Source organism: Macrosteles quadrilineatus, unplaced genomic scaffold, assembly GCF_028750875.1.
Source record: "Macrosteles quadrilineatus isolate MER2022 unplaced genomic scaffold, UCM_ALF_1.0 Scaffold_2__2_contigs__length_208266976, whole genome shotgun sequence".
NCBI lineage: Eukaryota > Metazoa > Arthropoda > Insecta > Hemiptera > Cicadellidae > Macrosteles > Macrosteles quadrilineatus.
Genome location: NW_026542595.1, coordinates 202,239,854 through 202,263,962, shown reverse-complemented (window position 1 = coordinate 202,263,962; position 24,109 = coordinate 202,239,854). Strand labels below are relative to the sequence as shown.

The following is a 24,109-nucleotide window of genomic DNA, read 5'->3' as shown; positions in this document are numbered from 1 at the left end:
AAGGTTGAGTATTCCTTGTTTGGGGTAAAAAGTGATTTTATGTTGGTTGTTAAGTGCTGTTTATGTAAATTCCGGACCCATAATAATTTTTACGTTGACCAGCCAAACTCTGGGAAATGTTATAGGTTAAAATAAAGAGACACTCACAAACGAAATATTTTCCAAAATCACTTAGTTTTTTTACCGAAATATTATAGCTTTAAATTTTTCAACTGATATTTATGAAACTTCGTAAGTATTTTAGAACAGAAGAGATTATTAAAATATAAACAAATACCGTAGTAAAAAATTGAATTTAAAAATTGTGGCAATTACAACTTTTATACAGAGTAGCTTAAAGAATAAATATATTGCAGATTCAATAGAAAAGGACCAGAAAGATTTGTTTACAGCAGTCGTAGTTTTTTGTCAAATACATCAATAAAATCCCAAACAAAAATAGCAAAAAAAAGAATCACGGTATTTCTTTTTTGTAAGGCGAAATAAGACTAAGTCAGGCGGTGTATGCCTCATTTTGCCTAATTGTACAACAGAAAATCGTAATATTATAGCTATTTTTATTTGATTTTGTTGATCTAGTTATTATTTTATGGTGAATTTCAAATGCATAATAAAAAGACTATGAAATATGTTCAACATACTTCTAATAAGGTAACAAACTTAAATGGGTGTAATTTTAAAATTTAAAATATGACCAACATACGTACCAAGTTTCTTAATGATCATTTGGAATAGTTAAAAGATCAAAACCTTTACGGAAAAATTTCAAAAATCCGGTTTTCAGTGTTTATAATTATCCTTAATTTTCCTCTTTTTTAACTATCATTTTTTTTTTTTTTTAAATTCCTTAACTCTTAGTCGTGTGTCTATAGTTAAAGCTTATCCTAGGTTCTTACTTGTAACGTATATCTGGCTTCAGCATTTTGAACTCTCTAGCTTGAAGGTCCTGCATGGCCTTTATCACTTGTATAGTCTTTGGCCTTGGGCCCAACACTGTAGCCCAATAATCCGCCACTCTAGAGTTCACTTTCACTGTAGCAACTCCAAAGGATAAATACACAAACGACACTGGTGTTTTTGCCACAAGCATTTTATCCACTCTTTGAGGGGCTTGTCGGCTGTGGGACCACAACTTCTTTTTTCGAATTTTAAACATTTTGTTGTCAAAGTTATACCAAAAGTCAGAGGGAACCGGAGGTTTCCTCTCTGGGTTTATTTTTAATTTAGTTTGATTCATTGTGATAGATTTCTTCTTCAGTGGATAGGTATGACACGTTGTTTAGGCATGCTTGTAATAGTAGAACTGATCCGCCAACATCTGTAACAGTTAATATCAGTTATATTTATACCTATATGTTTTAGAAAGATGGATAAAAAATACTACTACACTTGAAATCTATGTGTTTCTGCTCTTAAATAATTACATCCTTATATGTACACTTTAAGAAATGCTTTAATATTAACCTTTTAAAGTTACATTAGTGTTACTTTTGTTGTATGTTTTTAAAGTAAAGATATTATTGTAATTTGTCTAGTATATCAGGCATTATGAAACAAAAGTCACATAACTGACATAAACTTGCTTAAATAATATACATTTATGTACATTTATATACATTTATGTAGTACAATTACCTTCTAAATGGTGCAAAGATATTTCTATTCACAGAAATAGGCTTCAGTTATAAGCCATTCTTAAATGTAATAACAATTGTATAAGTGTATACTTATAACTGTACAATGGCACATAACGTTGTTTTGAGGTGTATAATTCTTTTCCGAACATTTTTCTTCTTATATTAACAGACTAGCTTTATAACTCCAAAAGTATACTAATGTATATATTCTCATTTTGTTATACATATTTAAAACACTCTGACGGACCAATTAATTAATTCTCGCACATTTGCTGTCCTAACGATTACAACTACTGTAAAGATATAGCAAATAATATTGAATATGAATAATGTAGATAACCACCGGAAGATTCTAGCAATATTAAAAGTATGGTATTTTTATAACATATTATCGATAACTCATTACAATTATTTGACAATGATAAGAGGAAGACAATATTCTCTTACGATAACTATTGCGAATACTCATGTTACACTTTGTAATTTTGTACCAAATTGATTCCATTCGATTTGTCATAGTTGGATTTATATACTTTAACATGCACGTGTGATCTATAGGAACTACAGAGAAATTAAATTGGGAAGCAAGCTGGACTAGTTAAAGCTAGGGGCTTCGGAGCCCGAGGTCCTGGGTTCAAATACCATCAATATCCAATGGATTTTATCCATATGATAATTCTGCAACCCTATTGGACTTGCTTGACAGAATGTGTAAAACAGTTTAGAGCAACACATTATACACATTTTGTACTTCCGTCACAATAAAGCTGAAGGCTAAGTTATAACTGCAATTATCATTTTAGTTTAAGTTTAAACATCAAAATTAAGGAGGTGGTTTTGAAAATAGTGTGAAGAACCATTCATATCCAGATAATTAAAAAGCTTTGAAACAGATCTGAAACTATGGTATTTTAAGATAATTTTAAACATCCAAAATGTTATAAATTTTTAAATTCTATGTAATATTCCTTTTATAGGGTAAATAACAATTCATTCTGGTCTTGAAAAATAATTGTATTTTAAATTTTAAGTAGGTTTCAATATGTATAGTACAGTGTTCATGGGCTTAAGCCGTACCTGGTCGTACTTTGGTTATGTTTTCTTCTATATTCTTTTAAGACAACTCACTTATAGTTATAAAGGAAATCAAACAACACATTGTTGTAAAACATAAAAACTATATTTTTTAAGAATTTACAAAACGAAAATTATATACAGTTCTTTTTACAATGGTTTTACTTTATATACATATCAAAATTAAACCTATAAACACTAGGGAATGCCAAGTTGACCATAAAAAACTTTTTCTTAATGCTACCTTTTTCAATGCCTATTCTTATAAGTTCGTCTCGAAGCTGGAAAAGTTTATCGTCTGGTGGTTCATCTGCAAAATGATACATATTATTTATTTATTTTTTTTTATAAAAATTAACCAACGTGGTCTAGTAACAAAACACATAAACAACAACATAACAACTTTCATTAAGAAAAAAAAATACAATAATACAATTTACCAATGCGAAATAATTAATGAAATTGAAAATACAAAAATGTTATACATATGATTTGCTAAATATATATATATATATGTACTATAAATATATATTTTAATCTTGTTCAGGAACATTTATCTATACAAGTAGTTCAGTTTTTTTTTTTTTTTAATGAGATTTTAATAAATCACCTATGCTAAAGTAGCAGCAGGTATTAGTTATTAATAAAGCTGTTTATTCATTAATTCATCAATTAACTTGTAACTCATATTATTACGTTAAATGCGTACACTGGTGTACACTGGTGAAGTTAAGTTACTGGGTTTTACCCTGGATGCTAAATTAAGCTGGAACAGTCACACGGCTAACATCTGCCTAAAACTAGCAAAAGTAACACGTCTCCTCAGGTGCCTAAAGCCTCTACTATCTAAGGAGCAACTATTAATGATATATTATGCACTTTTTCACAGTCATGTTATTTATGGGCTTCAGCTGTGGGTACACGCATAGGGATGCAATAATATCCTACTCGAGCAGAAAAAAGCCTTGAGAATCATAGACCCGGCTGGTTTTCTCGACAACTGCAAACCTATATTTGCAAAACTCGAAGTCTGCACCGTGTTTAGCCAATACATTCTACAAAAATCAGAATTCCTGCTTTATGTCAGGGGAAACCTATCTTTAATTACTATGAGAGGGGACCTGCACCCGTATAACACCCGAGGGAGGGAAAAGATTTATATCCTTTATCCCCCCCTGCCTACAGCAGAGTAGAAAGAAGGAATGCTTACCAGTCCTGGCAATAAAACTTTTCAACACGCTCCCAACTAGTGTGAGAAATCTGGAGGTCGGGAAGTTCAAGACTCGGGTAGAGCGATGGTTGAGGAAAAATCCTTTCTACTCCGTTGAGGAATGTTATAAAGCAGATACCCAAAATATGTAAGGCCTTGCTCGGTAAAGACTGCCGCCAAATACACAAATCAAAATAAGTAAATAGGGTACAGTTTTTAAATAATTTATATTTTGTTGTACAGTCCTAAATATTAGTTTTAAAAGTATTACTGACGCCATCTATCCAGTATCACTGGTCAAAGATGAAGGGAAAAAGTATAAGTAAGTAAGTGTGTATCAGTGTCTTACATTTAATAGTTTTTTCTTGTAAATAATCTTGTATAGTGCGATATTTTAGAAAAAAATTAATTTAATATACCTACGTACCATGAAAGTAGCCTATGAACCCCAAGTAAACGCCTTGATTCCAGTTGTTGATATGTCTTGCAGGCAAAGATGGACGGATCCTCCACCCTCTTCCCTTATAAACTACACCATCTCCGCCAATCATGAAGCTGAAAAGTAGTAAACAAATCATGACTACTTTAGGCCATAACATAGCCAATGTGGCATACTGTCTAGTGCCTACATGATAAAGAAGATTTGTATTACCATACTTTCATGGGGTTTCTATTTCGTTAAAATTGATTTAGATTCATTAAATCCTTTTAAAAGGGAAGCGTGCCAATTCCAATTAATGGTCTCAATCATTAAAAACTGTATTTGGAAATAGTGATTTACAGCTATACGATATTTATTTAAACATATACCCTCTCAATCATATTAATACGAGGGAGAAACTCTAATTCCAGATTGTAATACACTCATTTACTAAACATTTTTAGCAATAAAAAATTAGGCTGTGGCAGTTACCCATGTGTATTTTGGTATCCACAGACTACATTACACAAACACATTAAATCATAGCAAAATATTATTTACCGTTACAGACATGCAAAACGGCAGCTAAGCTTACTTGTAACGGATGTTGTGAAATTTCTTTCTCAGGTCGAGCATTTGAATGGACTTTAAAGCGTCAAGCACTTGAAGTGTCTTAGGCCGAGGTCCTAGCTCCTTCATGAAGTCCCTCTGTTGTCCTTTAGGTGATGTTGTGTTGAAGGAGCAATACACGAAGGATACTGGTCCTTGAAGGGGAGCAGCAGGATGTGAGTCCTTCGGCCTCTTAGCGGTATGCGACTTCCATACCTTCTTGGAACGAATGTTGAGATCGGTTTTGTATTGATTGAACAATGTGTCAAAGATCTCGTCCATATTTACTTTGGTATTTAAATTTGTTTATACTCTGATACAGCCTAAGCTTGCTTGAACCGATCAAGTTTCATATTTGCGAATGTTTGTGGTCGTTTTCATTCGGAAATCTACAAAAATAATGAGAGTGGTATTATTAAACATATTAGTAAAGCAAATGTTAACCGGTATTTGTTTTCTGATAGATTATTGTAATAGGTGATTAACACGATTGGTAACAATACATTTCCCTTCTGTTTTGGGATCTAGAAACCCAACTCATCTTTAGATTAGACAGAAGAAAAAACATTAAAAGATCGTAAAAAGACCTACTCAATGCTGGAGAATCATTTAGTAAAACCAACCTTTTGAACTAAATGGTAGTCAAAACAAGGGACAAAAAAATCTATATCGAAAGAACAATCAGTGTACACTGAAAACTTATGCAAAAGACATGGAAACATAAAATTGTGATGAACAAATTTCCACATAAGGTTACAATTTACATGCTACCTGCAGACAAAATAGAACATGTTTACATGTTAAAATTATTAATAAAAAAAATACTCAGTTAAATAAAAAGTTAAATTTGAGAATGTTGTCTAAAAGAGGTAATCCAAAAAAATTTAAAATAATAATTTCTAAAATGATATCAATTCAACAAAATAAACACAAATATTGACAAATGGTAACGTTAGTTCCTTGTACCTCTTGAATTAAAATATTTTATTTATTCTTCTATTATTTAATATATTTATTATCTCTAGACGCATTATTATAAGTAAGTAATATAGAACTCGTTGAATGTAACACTGTAAATATTAATAAACCTCCAGAAATTTTATTATGTATACATTACCTTCTACGATATCCACAAAATTGTGTCCCAACAATATCAGGTTAAATTATATGAAACATTTATGAGGACATCTCAGTCATTTGTCAATTTCAGTTATTGTGTTATATAAAACATGGTTTAGATTTTTCAATACACCACACATCAAATAATGAATTATATAATAACGCATGTTATCCAACAGTTAGCGTGAGTAATCTAAACACTTATCGCAAGGATGAATAATCTTCGTGTTTCCAATAATTAATGTCTTTATTTAATGCATGTATCATGTAGTTTTTTTTTTAATAAGTGACAATTAAAGTGCATTTTTATTTTGAGTTTGTAATTAACTCATATAGATATATTCTGGAAGATCATGAAACAACTTGGAACACATTTAGTATTTGTCTGCAGTTTACAACACAAGGTCTTTTACAATTATCATAATTTTATTAATTCTTTTAGGTATTCATAATTCAATTCAGAAGTTATAAACTAAGGTATGTGAAGTGGTTTCGTGTAGAGTAGACGTGACTTTAACACTGATCACAAAACCTTAATTTTCTAACAGGAAAATGTCGTTTATGACCATGGTTCTCTTGGAAGTACTTACACAAAATGTTAAAAGCAAAGTCACTACATAAATACTTTACTATGACGTCATAAACAAAAACGACTTTTGTAGAATGTTCGAAGCCTCTAGAAATACTTAGAGCCTTCTGAGTGAATTGAAAACACAGGCAAAAATAATGCGATTTTTTAGTATTAAAATTCTGAAATGTTACATTTTGGTGTCGTCATTTGTTTCAAAAGCTGGAGGTTACATACTTTCCTTCAACTTTGTTTTATACATATTCCTGCTTACAAATATATTAATTTTGGCTCCTTTTTTGCATTTCCTACCTTCTGCTTTATTTTTTATTATTTTATAAATCAGATTAACGTAGTGTGAAGTGGTAATATAATTAAAGCTTTAAAACAAAATTTCCTAATGTTTAATTATTTAAATACAGTTATTTACATTATATACATGAACAATAATAGAAAAATTTTTCCCGTGCGTATTGAGTAAAGATTTTATACATTTATCCAACGTATTCTTCCCATCGGCATTTATAACTATCTGGTAGCTGAAGGGTAACGCTATAAAACTTTTTTTTGATAAATTTGTTTTGAACTCCAAACTTCAACAGTTCATCTCTTGCTTCAAATGTTTCTTTTGGAGGTGGCATATCTGAAATAGAGAGCCGATTAGTTATACATAATACGCACACTATATATAAGCAAATAAAAATATTTACAATTATAAAAAATATGTGTTTTACATTTAATAAAATTCACCCTTTTCCATGCAGAAGAATGATAAGTTCCATTAACGTAATATCGTTTGATTATTTAATTTCAAAATATCTAAAATGAAAAAAACCGTGTTTTACATGAAAAAAGGCAACGTTAAAAACAAATATTTCCTCTTCATCGTATGGTCTAAAATGTATTGCGTGCAGGTAGCTTATAGGATAGAGTTTTTATTTACCCGCATAGTCTCCAATATATCCAATGTACAACGAATAGAATGTAGTATTGGTTATTTGAATTGGTAGAGTAGATGCCGATATCCATCCCCTGCCTTCATATACGTAACCATCAGGACCAATCATGAAACTGCAAAAACAATGAATAACCATTTTTTACTTTGTTTAGGTAATTATCTGATGATTTTGTGTGATTAGTGAGTATGAAAATGTTACGCTTGGTCTTGTGTAGTTAGTTATGCTCAGGACCTTACATTACAGACTTGATAATGAAGGATAGTTAGGTATAAAAGATACCAAATACTTATTGAATTAATACTGTATTTTTAAAGAGGTTGGTGGTCTCTTAAGGCTTTCATTTGTCGTTCACATGAGCCTCAGAGGCCTGTGCGTGGAACGCATCCAGCAGAGTAATGTGACCCCATAACTAAACTGATAAAAAATGGTGGCAGCTAACAGGATCCAAGACAACGACAGCCTTGGGCCCAAAACCCGTGGTGTTACTGACTAAGACACAGAATCACCTTATTTATTGTTGTCTTAGTGGTGAAGAAAGTCATAAAATGAGATTAGTTCTTTTAAAACACACAGGAAACCGGATAACATAACCTTAAAAATCTGCTGCTCAGTGTGGTTAACTTTATGCGTAAAATAAACACAATTTAAAATTAAATACCTTTGGTACTTTTTTACGTATCAATGTGCTACACGTTTTTTTTTTTATCTTACTTTGAAATTTATTTTAAAATCGTGATCTAATATAAAAGACAATAAACTGAACACACCAATCATAATCAGACCCAAAAGGCAAAACGTGACCAATAACTGCACCAAGCTTGTCTATTATGCATGATGATTTTCAAAGTTGATTTATTTCCTTACAATTTTCTATCATATGAACTAGATATTTTTACTTTTCCAACTTTAAAATATCTTGGACCATCAAGTTTCCATTTTTAAATTACATATTGGTCCCAATAATATAAAATATTAAGAAGTCTCCTGGCATCGTTTTTACAATATAAATATGATTGCAGGCTACCTACTTGTAGCGTATGTCGGCGTACTTGTGCATATCCCCTTGCTGTACATACGAAAGCTCACTGATGATTTGCTTAGGAGAAGGTCGAGGGCCAGGAGACGGTTTTCTCTGACGATACTGCTTTCTCATGTAGTTGAAAAACACAAAAGATACTGGACCAGGCAACACAGGGACAGGAATATGAGGCGTCCTGGCGAACCAATCCGAGCGAGTCTTGAGGCGGAAGGACATTTTTGGTCAGCTGCAAATAGTAGAAAACTTTTATTTATGTCATAAACTGAGGTGATAAATAGTATACAGATTTATAGACATATTATATAATGTCGACTAGTGTTAGCATAAACTGCTGTAAACTATATCTAAAGATTACATAAAATAAGTTATTTCTACTTATAATCGTAGAAAACAACATTCTCGCGAACTCAGGCAAAGTTAATCTTTTTTAAATACCCTAATATCATGTATAGTAGCTATTTACCGGAGAAATTCAGGAGTAAGAAAATATATACTGTTAAGGAAGTAAAATTAAAACACATAAGTTTTAAGTGTATCAACCAAAAAGATTTAAATTTAGACACTATTATTCTGGTTTCTACAAAGTAATGTCTTGTATTAATAAAACTTCAATAATATGTGAATCATAATATAACATTTTGCATCTAAATTACATTCGTATTATCAGATTAATATTTTAATAACCAAGTATAAAATATAAATAGAAGAAAACGGAATGTTAGGAATTGAGGGTTGAAGTTGGATTGGGGGGAATTTCGGTCAAATGGACTTCTAAGTCTTGGGATTTACAGGTTATATTGCCCTGCAAGATTGTGTAAAACCTAGAAAAACCCCCAGGCTTAAATTAATAGATGTAAACAGTTCCAGATTTTATCCAAAATTAAAACGTAAATAATTTTTTTTTATTCAAACAGCTTATAGTGTATACAAAATGATTTATATTTTCTTTTTTATGTTTTTAAATGGACTATGCATTATGTTTTCTATGTATCAATAATTATAGATTTTTTGAATAAACTATATAAGAAAAGCTACTCACTTCAATAAATCTGCGTATTGTTTAGGTCATTTTGGATTTTTGTAGCTATTTTAACTAAGTGTGTTATTGAATAACACACAAATATTACAATACATAAAATGATACAGTAGGACGCCATGTTGCTAAAGAAAAACCAATGGTCTAGACTATTATCAAAAATTGATAATGCGTTTTTTGTTGATCAACATTATTTTGTTATCAACATATGGTGAGAAAAATACACCAAGTCTCACAGATTTAAAGCCACACATTTGACGTATATTCAATTTACACTTGTAATTAATTGATGTACATGATATAAAATATACAATTTAGATTATGAAATAGTATCGAACGTAATACAATAGTCCTTTCCCTAATGTGTTTTTTATGTTTAAGACAGTTAAATGGAAATATAATATAAAGACACTTGTTCTATAGAATAAAAAAATACCCCCACCGCAGCAAACCTGCCGACTAAGCGAATTTCCATTTGCCTGAATTGATTTTCAATTGAATGTATTTAATTAACATTAGGTTTTATGAGTACCTAGGCTTGGTGCTACAGGGAGGGTAAAAAAGTGTATTTTTGGTAAAATATGAATAACTTTGTATAAAATAAATAAATTTACCAATTTTGATTAAAATATATCCATAAACAAGCAAACTACAACATTTTACAATATTCCCCATAAAAATAACATGGGAATTTTAAAATAACATTTTTTTGAATTTTCTCTGTAACCAATAATTGTACAAAAACACTTGGATATACTGAATTATTTCTTTTTTTAAGCTCTTTAAAAAGGTCCGGAGAGAAATTGGGAAATTTTATGTTTAGAGGGTTAAAAATTAGAAAAACCAATTTTTACCCCATAAAAACCCCCGTAAAACCCTGTTCCCATGGTCCGATCATGCTGGTTCGCGAACTCATTCAAGTTTATCCCACCTTACACCTTCAAACCAAATTCCATCAAAATCGGACAAAAATTACTCAAGTTATCGTGTTCACGGACATATATATATATATATATATATATATATATATATATATACATATATAAAAATTTGAACGAATGGTGTTTTTGGCCTCTGGGGACATCAAAATGAAAAAGTAAATCGGTCCCGGGCCTAGGTCTTACCATGCCACCTACGGTAATAGCTACTTCCCTATAGGGAAATTCGCTAAAATGAAAAAAAGATTTCATGGACAAAGTAATACCGAGTCGTTATTTATTAGTCAAACAAAAGAAGCCCTACAATATGTTGGTTAAGTACGGCTTTCAACTTTGACAATAGAACTCTGATCTACGGATATTGAACAAGTCGCTAAGTCTTGAACCCCTCTGGGAAATGATGGTCAGGAATAAAGCGATTTATTTAAGGAAATAAGAAAAGTTGAGACCAAAAATGTATCCCAATATTACTTCTAAATCCTACAACCACCGTCTTTCTTTTAGTTTTCTCTCCAATACTCTCGTTTTGTCAGTTAAGATCATTTAATTTATAAAAGAATAATATACTATTAAAGTCAAATAGTATGTAATATACACGAGTTTAACTGTAAGAATTCCATTGATTCTGCATTCAAATCACCATAAATAAAAAAAATACAAGAACAATAGAGGTATGCAAATTACGAGTCATTTTTGAAGTTCTCAAAGGTAACGGGTGGCCATAAAATAAATAAAACTTAAATCTGTCAAATATGGCTCTTAAGCTATAAAAGTGAAAGCGTTTAAATTTTAAGAAAGTAAATAATTTTGAAGATTTTTCGTTATCATGACATTTTAATCTGGTGTTCTATGTTCACAGAGTAAAGATTAATGATTTTTCAAATTTCGAACAAATTCAATGAAAAGTATGCTAATTAATACTTTATACTACCGTGACAAGAATTAATACTAACTGCAAGAGGTTTAATGGAGATGCGATGAAGACATAAAGCAAGAAAGTATTATTGTTATTTTCTCTCCTTATACAAAACGTATTGTAGTAACGTTGTGTTGTGTTTGGAATAACGTAAATGTTCGAAATTGACTTTTTAGTGGATGTACAAGTTGTGGGCCCGCAGAAGAAAAAAAGTGGTTTTCAATGTGATGTCTGTCTACGTGTGTGGATGTGTACTGGGATACACACCCACACCTGTGGTCTGATTTTAATTAAGTTTGGTGCATAGGTACTAATCCATGGTATATCCGGTACTTATTTATTTTTTTTATATTTGTATTCCTAAAGGTAAATTTCCCCGAAAATGGCACGAAAGATTTGATCTAAGGTAGTATGTTTTACATTCTCAACAAAAGAGTGAAAATTTAATTTCCATTCAAACATTTTCAAAACAATAATTAGTATGTTGATAATTTTAATTAAATGTCCTTATAATTCGAAACAAAATAGTGCTACGTGTAAAAACTATGGTTCAACAATCAACAGTTATTGCAACTTTTATAATTTTCCATATAAAATATCATACTTAGTGTACTATCACTGTTTACCCATTATAATGGTTTTCGACTAGATAATGGGAGGAAGTAAATGTCAGCTGATCCCGTTTTTTTATATGCATGTTAGTTATCTATAAAACACCCGCAAAAATACATTTTTGGCACGGTACCACAGCCCATTTTCAACTGAACACTGTTACTTGTTTATCTAACATTTAGCAATTCGAGACATTTTGTATACCAATGTCAAACTTCGTCACTTTGTTTCTACTGTCCGTGTAACACAGTATTGTTCAATCAGTCCCTATCGTGTAGCACTGTTTGTACATCAATGAGAACACTGTCCTTCCCTTGTAAAGCAATGTTGGCCCATGTATTCGAATCAGCTGGTGATTTATCTTTGCTGATAGACAATTGCTTACCAATTGAAGCCGAAATCTGAATTTAATTAATATAAGAACTCAAAAAAAGTATCGATGCTGCCTTAGAAAATCATTTCAACAGTTCCATTTAAGGTATAGAATATTGTCGTATTGATTAAAAATATAATGCTACATGACTTACTTTTTGATATAAGATTTGTTTAACAATTACTCTGTATTTAGTGAAAATTCAGTACTAAATGTAAACGTACCCATTTTACCTTGGTTACGTTTATCAAGTTGATTATATTATTATTGATTATATATATTAAAGATGGTTATAAGTTTAGTTCAAATTGTATAAATAAAATACACCCTTTAATCTTAACTTAAAGAAAACGAGGAAAGCAATATAAACGAATTATGCTGATTTTAATAGCTCTTCCGTTGTTATCTGGATTTGAAGTATTTAAAATTATCTTTGGTCGTTCTTAGTTCAATATTAAATATCGTGGAGGGAATGCAATTAAATAACATTAAAGTCGACTTGGTATCTGTTTCAATCCAGATACTTTTGTTTGTTTTTGTTTGAGAATTCACTGCTACGTTCTAGAATTAGTCCAACCGTGCTTGGATTAAAATAATGTTTTTTTGTTATGGAAAAGATAAAAAGAAGGTATTTAATCTACCTTATATCTATTGTACAGACCTGTATATTTGTTTTTAGAAAAATAATATTTGAGATGACTTAATCAGACAATATTGTAAACTTTAGGAATTAAAAAACAAAAACCTTTTGTAGACTGTTTGTAGACACGTTGCATTTTATTTTAGGTGTAAATGGCATAGTCTGTATCTGACAAAAACGTTCCTTTAATCTTACAAGCAGACGGCTTAACTAATTACAAATTTAGCAGATTTTCGAAGTTAACTTTAATTAACGAATGTTTTATTTGGATTGGTGTAAATATCTGCTTCGTAGTAATCCTAATTGTTGCTAGTGTCGCAACTAGTTTCGACTTTCTACAAAGTCATCTTCAGGCGTCAAGGATGTCAAAAAGGCTCAATTTAATCTATTTAATTCTGTTTCAATTTAATATATTAAACGTAATCCAGAGGCAACCGCTAAAATAAAGTTTTATTTGGGTTTCATCAAGTAATTAAACTTTAAGATTTTATGATTTTATGGTAGTTATCTCTCGAATATCTAAGCGTTACTAATAATCATAATCATTACCTAATTTTAATAGTACCGGTATTCTCAATGTATTCAAATGTTTTAGTAACAAGCTATGCACACTAAATTGAGAGCATCTTTTTAAACAATCCTATTATTTAAGATTAACAACCCTTTGCGACGTTTAAATATTAGTTGCAGCTCAGTAAGTGCTGTTGTAACCGTTTTAACACGTAATAATACAAATCCAGTCATTTTACAAGTATAAATACACATTTCGCATTTAACGTTACAATATAATTAGGCTTTGAAATGTGTTATTACTATTTTTGAGTATGTTGGAAATACCTGTACAGTGTATTAGTAGTGGCTATTCAGTTAGGTTAATTGAGAGTTTTAATTTTAAAGGCAAAATGTTATTGTTAGTCAAATTTTTTATATTATTTACATTGCCCAAAACCTGCAATCTTATATTGAAGAGGAGTGAATTGGTCTAGTGGTTGGATCGCGGGACTTCGGTCCCTGAGGTCCAGGGCTCAAATCCCAAAAAAACACCAATGTATTTTGTGTAGTGATAATGCAGCAACCTAGCCTGAAGTAATGTGCAAAACAATCCCGGGCTCTTGCCTTTGGTCCTAGGACCTAAAATACTTTATATTGAACTGCGTTATACTTTAAGAAAATTGCAAAACTGTGTAGTAGTAATTATTTCTACCATTTAAGAAGCTGGATGATTTTGTGACTTAAAACTTATAGGTCCGGTAAGAAAAAACTGTAGTCCTAGCCTTATTTTGTATTTAATGCATATATAAATGAATTTATCTAAAAAAAATTTGTATTCTTAGAGATTTCTGACGATAAAACTTGTTATCTTAACACATCTTCCAACAATAATGGTTTGGAAATCTTTAAATATAAATCCTAAACACTAACGAATATAAATTAGTATATTCTTGCTAACTAACTAGTATGGGTTGCAGCTTCGTTCAATTATTGCTGATGATTGGTAACCTGTTAACAGATGATTTGAGAAGCTTAATGGTTTTAGATGCTTCAAGTATTATTCTCCACTGTCACACAAAGTGGACGAAAAGAGGAAAGTCACGTTTTCCTTGTGGCTCGGCACTCGCTTCAGAACGTGATTGTTAGTAGCTCTGTCAAATTGTCTCTTGCCCCACAACTCTTTCCGTTCCGAATATGTAAAACTTACAACGGATTTGTAAAAATATATGTAAGAACATCTAGACTAAGAGAAGTTGTCTCTAAAGGTGTGTACAGAAGTTAATATTTTATTTCAATACAATTGTAACAATACTTAGGATTTATTGCCATAGGTTTTTTGGAGTATAGATTGTTTATGAGACGCGCGAATATTGTGGGTTAGAACTGTAAAGTCATTACACCAGCATATGCACAGGTAAAATAATCTTGTAAGCGAATTTCACATGTAGGGAATAACCTATTACCGTAGTAATCTTAGTACTCATTGTAAGACGTGGACCTAGAACCGATTTAGTTTTTCTTTTTGAGCTCCCTAAATTCATATATATACGGTTTTGCGGTTTTATGGTGTTTAAAAAAGTTTTTTTTTATTTTTATGTAGCAAACCTAAGTAAGTTACTCGGTAAACTCATTAATTATATTTAAATAGGGAATAAATGTCATTTTAGTTTAAATCCAATAGGCCTAAGGCAAATGAAATTTCTATTACCATTCAGGTTCGTTGAGGTGGGGGTATATACAGGGTGTTTCCAAATTCCAAACCCGGATATATTTTGTGGACTTGTTCCCTGGGACTAGACAAACATAAAATGCCATATCAGTATGGGTAAAAAATTCCTAGATTTCTGTTTGTCGGTCTGTTAGTGATTTTTAAGAGTTATTTTATATCTTGGGCATTTTTCACGAAAGAAAGTTAAAAATTGGTTTTAATGTGCATTTTAGTAGGTAAAAAGAGCTTACAAAGTTTCGTTCCAATATCTCAAGCCGTTTCAATATGGCGGCCATTTAAAATATTTAATGCCAAATTTCATGAAAACCGAAAATTAAGACAATTGTTTTCCAGATCAAAAAGATAGAAAAGTTAAATCTAATTCAAATGAGACCTTGTTTGTTAAAATCGGATGACATCAGTTTTTTTCTACATTTGGTTACGTAATTTAATAGGGCTTCCACATTGTTCATTATTTGTTATTTCACAGGGCAGTATTGTAGTCCATACCATCGACATGTCGATGGTCCATACTGCTACCAATAATAAACTTCCATATTTAGATTGAATTTTGATTGAAGATTGAACACAGCCTGAAGATGGAAACATAGTTTCCGAGAGCGCTTGTGATTAAAACAATTTATTATATATTGGCCATTTGGAACTTTTAAAATTAGTTATACATTTCATCAACTTCCATATTGTTTATTATTTGTTATTCCACAGGGCAGTATGGTAGTCCGATTTAATAGCGTAACCGAATGTAGAAAAAAACAAACTGACAACTCGGTTGTTTGTCATCCAATTTTAACAAACAAGGTCTCATTTGATTTGGATTTAAATTCACTAACTTTTTAATCTTAAAACCAATTTTCTTAATACTTACGGTTTTCATGAAATATGGCATTAAATACTTGTAATGGCTGCCATATTGAAACTGCTTGAGATATTGGAACGAAACCTTTTAAGCTCTTTTTACCTACTAAAGTACACATTTATACAAATTTTGAAGTTTCTATCTTGAAAAACGCCCAAGATATAAAATAACTCTAACAAATCACAAACAGACTGACAAACAGAAAACTAGGCATTTTAGACCCATACTTATATGACATTTTATGTTTGTCTTAGCCCAAGGAACAAGTCCACAAAATATGTCCAGACAATTTGGAGACACCCTGTATATTTTAACAGTACCATACTTCGTTCAAAATATTGAAGCGGTTTCAGGGGAAGATTCCATGCCACTTTGTATGTATTCTGCTTAATCAGCTGTTGAGCAATTACTTTTAAGGTAAGGGTCAAGTGGAGTGAATAGATTTGTTCCCCTAAACCTTTGACTATTCCTAAATCTGCCTAAATATTGTGAACGAAGTATAATTCTTAATGAGATACTTACGTACAAAATCAACAAGAATATTTACCATTGACGTCCAATGAAACCAGAAGTTGATGTTTCTCTAGTCTACCGTGAAGTGTGATAGTGATCATAGAACACCAAACGTTAAATCAAAGCGAGTGGTAATCAAACTCTCTGATGGAAGTGTTTGTACCACAAAGACTTGCAAATGTGAGCTATTTGATCAATGGTAATTGTCATCAGAGAAGGCGTGACTAGCATCGCTTCCCCAACAGCACAATGGGCTTGATGGGAACTTGTTCCAAGTCCATTGGCCCAAGTTCCCAAGCCTGGTTTAGACTCAGGGACCAAAGTCTGTAGGCTTGGTATTGACTTGTTTTAGAGACCGAAGTTGGCAGTTGTTCAACTTGTTATGGGTTTGGCTTCCCAAGTCCAACCCCAAACCTACAGTGAACTCATGGGCACAAACCCACTCTAAGCTTGGAATGATGGATACAAAACGGGTCTGGTGGATTAAGCAGGCTCATTATGGACTTGTTCGGGACTTGGAGACCCAAGCCCAATTTTAATAGGCTCATATTGGACTTGGCTTAGACTCATATTGGAATTGGTTTTAGCACATTTTAGACTTGGGCAAACAAGCTCACACTCAAAAATTAAACAGGCTCATTATGGACTTGGAGACCCAAGCCCGCTTTTAGTAGGCTCATATTGGACTTGGCCTAGACTCATATTGGAATTGGTTTTAGCACATTTTAGACTTGGGCAAACAAGCTCACACCTATAGACTCACTCAGAACTTGGTACCGGTACGAAGTTTTATATACTTCAATTACTGTCATGATCAGAGATAATAATAATTATTATTATTATAATAGGCTATAGTAATAGTAATATAATTTATACCTATTTAACATATAAGCTGTTTCACACCATTCATTTGCTAGCCCACATTTTTTCTTATAATTAATCTTTTACCAAGAAAGATTTATGATAAAATGAAGCCTATTTTATGAGTGATCTTGAAAAAATATTGGTTATATATGAGGTTTAGAAAGCAAGACATTCACATTTCAAGACAATTTATTAATATAATAAATACAATGCCCACTATCTTCCACTTCACCTTCAACTTCTTTTCTGAACCCATCAACTCCACCGCCTGCTTCAGAAGATCTATAAAAAATACAATTGCATTAGAATTATTTGGTTTATTACAATTTATAATTTAAATCATTTTTCATTATTTTTATTTGTTAGGCTATTATAATTATTTGATTATTTGGAATTTGTTGGTGTTGCAAACACAGGGTGTTAACTTACCTTTGTTTTTAAAATTGTTATCAAACTTTTATTTCTTACTATTTTACTTTTATACGTAAACTAATGGTTTGGCCTGTTTTTATCTGTAGACTAGGTTAAGGCATTGACTATAATGGTTAAGGTTAAACACAAATTTTGGCACTGTTCTGTTGAGTTCAGCAGTAGACTATTAGAGTATAGTATAGTGAGTGACGTTGTCGATTCAGTGAAGCGCTGAGTATGTCAAAGGTTAAAGCACAAAAGGTTTAGGCTATAAACAAAATTCTACGAGGTCTTGATGCAATGAAATTAATTGTTTGCTTAACTTAGCTTACTTATATCATCATAGACTAACCAACACAAGTATATTTTTTATCAATGGAGTTTAAATCTTACCTTTACAGGAATCCCTTAATTCTTCTTTGCTTCGTCTTGGTATCAAAACCATAAACAAAACTCACAACTAGTAACGAAACGAGTAACTCACAACACCAGAACTAGATAAGTGAGAACTGACAACTGAGAGTGAGGAAGTCTAAATCAAAAAAAAATGGTGGTTCAGCACAAAGAAACAGGTTTTAGGAGCGTTCTGGGTAGGGGTGGAGGGAAAATTCTTTTGTCATATGGCACTGCTCACTTTAGACTCACATGAACAAGCTTGTCGTGGGTCTGGTTAGGTGTTTAAATTGTGGACTTGGCCAACCAGGTTATATATGTAAATAAAACAAGTTCAGTTTTGGCGCATTCACACAAGTTCACTTAACCAAAGCTGTTTTAAATTTGTAGTGGGTTCCAAACTCCAAGTTTGTCATACCAATTCAGAAATATGTAAAAACCAAGTTTGGTCCAAGCTCACGTGCTGTCTGGGTTGTGGTTGCATTAGGTCCTTGTGCGATTTACTCCACCAATTTTTTTTTTATTTGCTGTTTCTTCTATTATTTATTTGTATTTCTTTAGATTGCAAGTATAAGCTAGTTGCTTACTACGTAGCAAAGGCTAGGCGAGCCGTAAGACAAGATACTGTAAACAAAAAGGTATAGGTTTAAATTAAATACTGATGGGATTATGTTTAAAAAAAAAATGAATTGAAATCCGAGATGACACCACTACTTTGAGGTTTGAAGCCAATATTAAACTGTATACCCCAATATAAATTTAAAAAAATGTTTTAGAAACCCCATATAAATTTCAGTACCATATTTGTACCATAATTATACTACCACTGACCACCATTTTACTATATCCACCACTTGGAAAAACATAAATTTGCTTGGAATTAATTTTGCTACCACCCTGTACAGTGTACAAACGTTTCGGAGGTTGTTTTAAAATATTTTTGGGTAATACCTCATCAAATCACTAGATGAGGATCACCAAATATTGTGTTGACTACTAAACAAAAATTAAACATAATTATTTATAGACATAATATCCTTTACATCCATTAGGTTAGCTTATTTTAAATGTATTTCTTACAGCTTAAATATTATTGTATGTAAATCAAAATATCTGATTGTGGACCATTTTTGTTGTTTCTTTTAGTCTAATGGATATGTGAAACCTGAATAATATACACTATTTTAAAAGAAGAGATAAACGTAACCTTATTAAAACTATACACGGCCAAAATTAACACACGCCGAAATCGACTGGAAACTTTACCATAGAAAGAAAGGTCCACTTTCATATACAAAATTGTTTAATCAACTGAGCACTGAGTTGTACTTGGTAAATCTTTTCTCATACTAGGAGGATTGTATGCCAAAATATACCTTTATCACTTTGTTTCTACTGCCTGGGTAACACAGTATTGTACGAATGTACAATCAGTCCTGATCGTGTGCACTGTTTGTCCATCAATGAGAACACTGTCCTTCCTTTGTAAAGCAATGTTGGGCCATGTATACGAATCAGCTTGTGATTTATCTTTGCTGATTGAATGTTACTTTTCACTCCAAACCGACATGGTAATTACAATTATCTAGCTTTATTTTTAACGGACAGTGTAAGAGGAATCGTAAAGTTACTTTGTTCGTCCTTCATTATTTGCATAAGTGCCTCTAGAAGTGGGTAGAAAAGGGTTTTCTTACTTTGGCCCAAAGATATACAATGATCTGTCCATGTAACTAAAACAACTGGGGTGTCCTAGCTTTCAAAAGAAACATGTTACTGTTCAATACTGTTCAATGAAATGGCGACCATACATAGTAGGTATTTTAAGCCAAGTATGAGTGGAGATGAGTGTAGGATGAGTGGCGCGATCTTGTAGTCTTGTTAGTGACTAAGGCCGACATTCCTTAGACACAGCTGTTAATTAATAGCCCATACAGCTAATGGTAAAGGGACCTACAGTTGATAGTGGAAACCGAACCACATTTTTCCTTGGTATATACGAATTGGTCTAATTATCAGAATAGTACTGCGGATAGTCGTAGTACTCACTCGTGAGGACGTTAATCCACACCAGGGAGTATCGCATCCACAGTGCATGACTTTAAATATCCACAATTCGTGACCTCCTAGTAGCTGGATTACAGGACGACGCCACTGAAAATGACTGTAAGATAATCATGTAGTGCCTCTAATTATATTGTATCATACATTTTGTTTTATTATAATTGTTGTGTATTTTTTAACTTAGTTATGTTGAGTTGTTCTGTAAAACGTTTAAAAATATTATTTATATTTATTTATTTAATGTGAAAAACATTATTGTTTCCTTACACATGCCCACCTTTACATACCTGTAGTATAAATTGTTAAACAGTTTGTTGTTTTAGTATAACTGATAAATTCATGAAAAAAAATTTGAAAAATTGTGAAATATCTTATTATAAGTCATCATCTGAAAGAAATACATTGTAAGTGTAAACTATACTTAAATGTGTAAACAAAAAAGTTAAAGTTTACTTGTAAAATAGTAAAAGCTGTTAATGAAATTTTTTGAAGGAAATTTTAGGCTGTTAAAAGTTTAGCAAGTTAAAATCACGTTCAGAGATTACCAGGGGGCGAGCCACATTAGAAACATGACTTTCCTCTGTTCTTCCACATTCTTTAAAGGTCAATAATACGTAAATGAAGTCAAACTAGTTGTATCTGTAAACAGTTAACATTAATAGACTGTTTATAAGTTTGACGAGTTGTTTAAATATTACGAATTGTAACAATCTTATTAGTTGTAATATAAAAAATAATACTTTAAAATAGAATCTGTCTCTCTATACAGGTGTTTTTAGACCAGTATTAATTGATTACTGCTAAATACATGAATACACTAACAAGGCTTTATAAGGAGGAGCGAGCTGGTCTAGTGGTTAGAGTGCGTGACTTCAGTCCCTAAATTTTCCGGGCTCAAATCCCGCCAATCACCAATGGATTTGAATTAATAATGCCGCAACTCCTAGGTCTAGCCTGAAGTAATGTAAAAAACAAACCTATGCCTAGTGTCTTAGGATAAAAAAAGGTTTATATGAAAATACTTTAATTCTATGGTAGCATTTAAGAACCCTTAGGAAGAATACAATCAATACGTGTAGTAGGGTACTAATCACTAATTAAACACTCTCATCACACTAGTGTTCTTAGTATGTCTTACTTAAACCCAACATATCAATAGGCTATATATCAAGCCTTGAGATCAAATTTAAGTATAAAACATTCGTTTTAGAAATTACATAAGACGAACTATATTTATTTATGTAACAAACACTGTACCAATCATCCTGGGATCACCATACATACAATTCAAAATTGTAGTTAATTTAAGAAGGTGTATAAACAATTATTTTCTTTAGCAGTATTTCTAGTTGTGGATCTTTTTTATATTTCACTTCATACGAAATGAGAAATATACTTTTAAAAGCATTTAACATTTTCAAATAGCATTAATATTTGATAGTTAACTTTTCCTATCATAGTGTATTGCTTTAAATACAAAACCATTTTGTAAGTGAAATATTGCAGTGGTAAGTCTTTTGGATACAAAACCAACAGATTGAATTATAATTGAAATGGAAACGGTGTCTACTTCAGTCTTCAATAGTATTTAATTGAATTCCCTCAACAGTGCTTAATCTAAAACCAAGAACTCGCAAAGATTGTTTTTAATTTCTTGAAACCCAGATCCAATACAACCGGAATAATTGGCTTATATTGTTTTCTGCTTATCTTAAAATCTGAACGAGTCTTCTTTCTTTTTAGATTTAAAATTAAAATACAACTTAATATTTGCTACAGTTTCAATTTGTTATATTCTTCACGTATATAAAAAAACCATAAACAGTTAAAAATAAAACTAAATATAACTTAATAACAGCGGTTTTTATTTAAAGTATTAATAAAAAAAATATTTACAGAGTAAGTGTGGTACAAAAGGTAGTATTTACATGCATTATTTTATGTTTAAATTCAGAAAAAAAATACTCTTATGTCTTTTAATTTTGTGCTATACTTGCAAGTTTATAAACAAAATATAAATTGATATACGTCTGGCCTAATTACGTGAAAGTGTTTTGTTTTAAAGATACGTCTAATTATAACTCTAATTTTCCCTTAAATCTTCTTTCGACACCATTTTAAACTCTTTCTTTAAACCTCTTTCTTGAAATTCTTTTTGATTTCAAAGTTTATATGATTGGGTAACTATTAAATTAACAAATACGCCCACTTGGTTCTAGTTTATTTCAGATAAAGGTTAACTATTTTTATTCATACTAATTAATTACTTATTTTAGTTATTGAGTGAAAATAACAGCTACAAAAGTCTTTCTTTGTGAATGCAATTACCATTTCAGGACGGGTTTTGTAAGGTAGTGTTGAAAAAAATGTAATGGGTTTTTACTTTAAACCTATTACCTATACCATGGCCTAAAACAGTTACAAGGAAAAAAAACCTTTTGGCCTGCAGACATTTCTTTGAGAAACACGGAGATATTCAATGAAATGAAGGTTGATTGTAGTAGAACATTTGTACATAGTATTCTCTGGAACAAACCGGATTTAACACACCCTAGGTATTAGCTCTCCTCTATTCTCTTTTAACCCTTTCTTACGTATACCATCTTCGATCTCCCCCATTAGATGTAATCATGTCTGGTACTGTTTGACCACAATATAACAGTTCCAATTGAAACCACAACGCTGACGTTACCACAACATTTACGTGTAGGTATACTCTGTTATTATTAATTGATTGTAACGTTATTGCATATAGCCCTAATTGACTACAAAAAGTGTAATGAATTTAGCTGGTGCACATTAATGATTAATTGACTCGCAAAAAAAAATTGTCAGATAATGGCAGATGTATATAATGGGATCTGCTTACCAGGGATTACTATTATTGCTTTATTCTTTTCAAATATCCTAAATAAAGCTTTTTACCACCCCTTCGAGTAACTACCACATTGCTTAACCTCGTCGTCAATTTTAAACAATATTTGTGGGATTCTAAGCTTGGCTAGAACTCGAACGCTTAACATATACAGCAGACTTACTCTAATGACTGGGACGGGTGGCGTCGTCCTGTAATCCAGCTACTTGGAGGTCACGGATTGTGGATATTTATAGGCATGCGCTGTGGATGGGATACTCCCTGGTGTGGATTAACGTCCGCACTAGTGAGTACTACTACTATCCGCAGTACTATCCTGATAATTAGACCAATTCGTATATACCAAGGAAAAATGTGGTTCGGATTCCACTATAAACTGTAGGTCCCTTAGTTGCCATTAGCTGTTTGGGCTATTAATTAACAGCTGTGTCTAAGGAATGTCGGCCTTAGTCACTAACAAGACTACAAGATCGCGCCACTCATCCTACACTCATCTCCATTCATACTTGGCTTAAAATACCTACATAGTTTGGTTGCCATTTCATAAGAAAGTATAAAGTATAAAGTAAAGTATATACCTGAAAACTAACGTATAGATACAATTTTACATTAAATAAACACTCAAAGCCACGGTGATCACAGAATCCGGTGCTTGTGGGCTAATCTCAGCCATAAGTGATCATTTGTCGTTCCTATATACATTGGGACCTATACAATATGGGCTCCAAACCTCCAAGTAGTGGTATTACCTTTGAGTTCAATCC

General features: G+C 31.7%; 1 protein-coding gene and 1 long non-coding RNA gene across 2 annotated transcripts; both read right to left on the bottom strand.

Moving 5' to 3' along the window:
• Nucleotides 1–892: 892 nt before the first annotated feature.
• Nucleotides 893–5,265, bottom strand: LOC128985284 (uncharacterized). Its single transcript, XM_054404674.1, has 3 exons — nt 4,938–5,265; nt 4,349–4,476; nt 893–1,032 (listed from the first exon to the last, which is right to left on the bottom strand). Exons 1-3 carry the CDS (start codon nt 5,231–5,233, stop codon nt 893–895), a joined length of 564 nt encoding a protein of 187 aa, XP_054260649.1. The 5' UTR covers nt 5,234–5,265.
• A 12,511-nt stretch (nt 5,266–17,776) lies between these two features.
• Nucleotides 17,777–18,541, bottom strand: LOC128985953 (uncharacterized). The gene is made up of 2 exons (XR_008490089.1): nt 18,410–18,541; nt 17,777–17,887 (listed from the first exon to the last, which is right to left on the bottom strand). It is a non-coding gene; the product is annotated as an uncharacterized LOC128985953 (long non-coding RNA).
• Between the last annotated feature and the right edge of the window lie 5,568 nt (nt 18,542–24,109).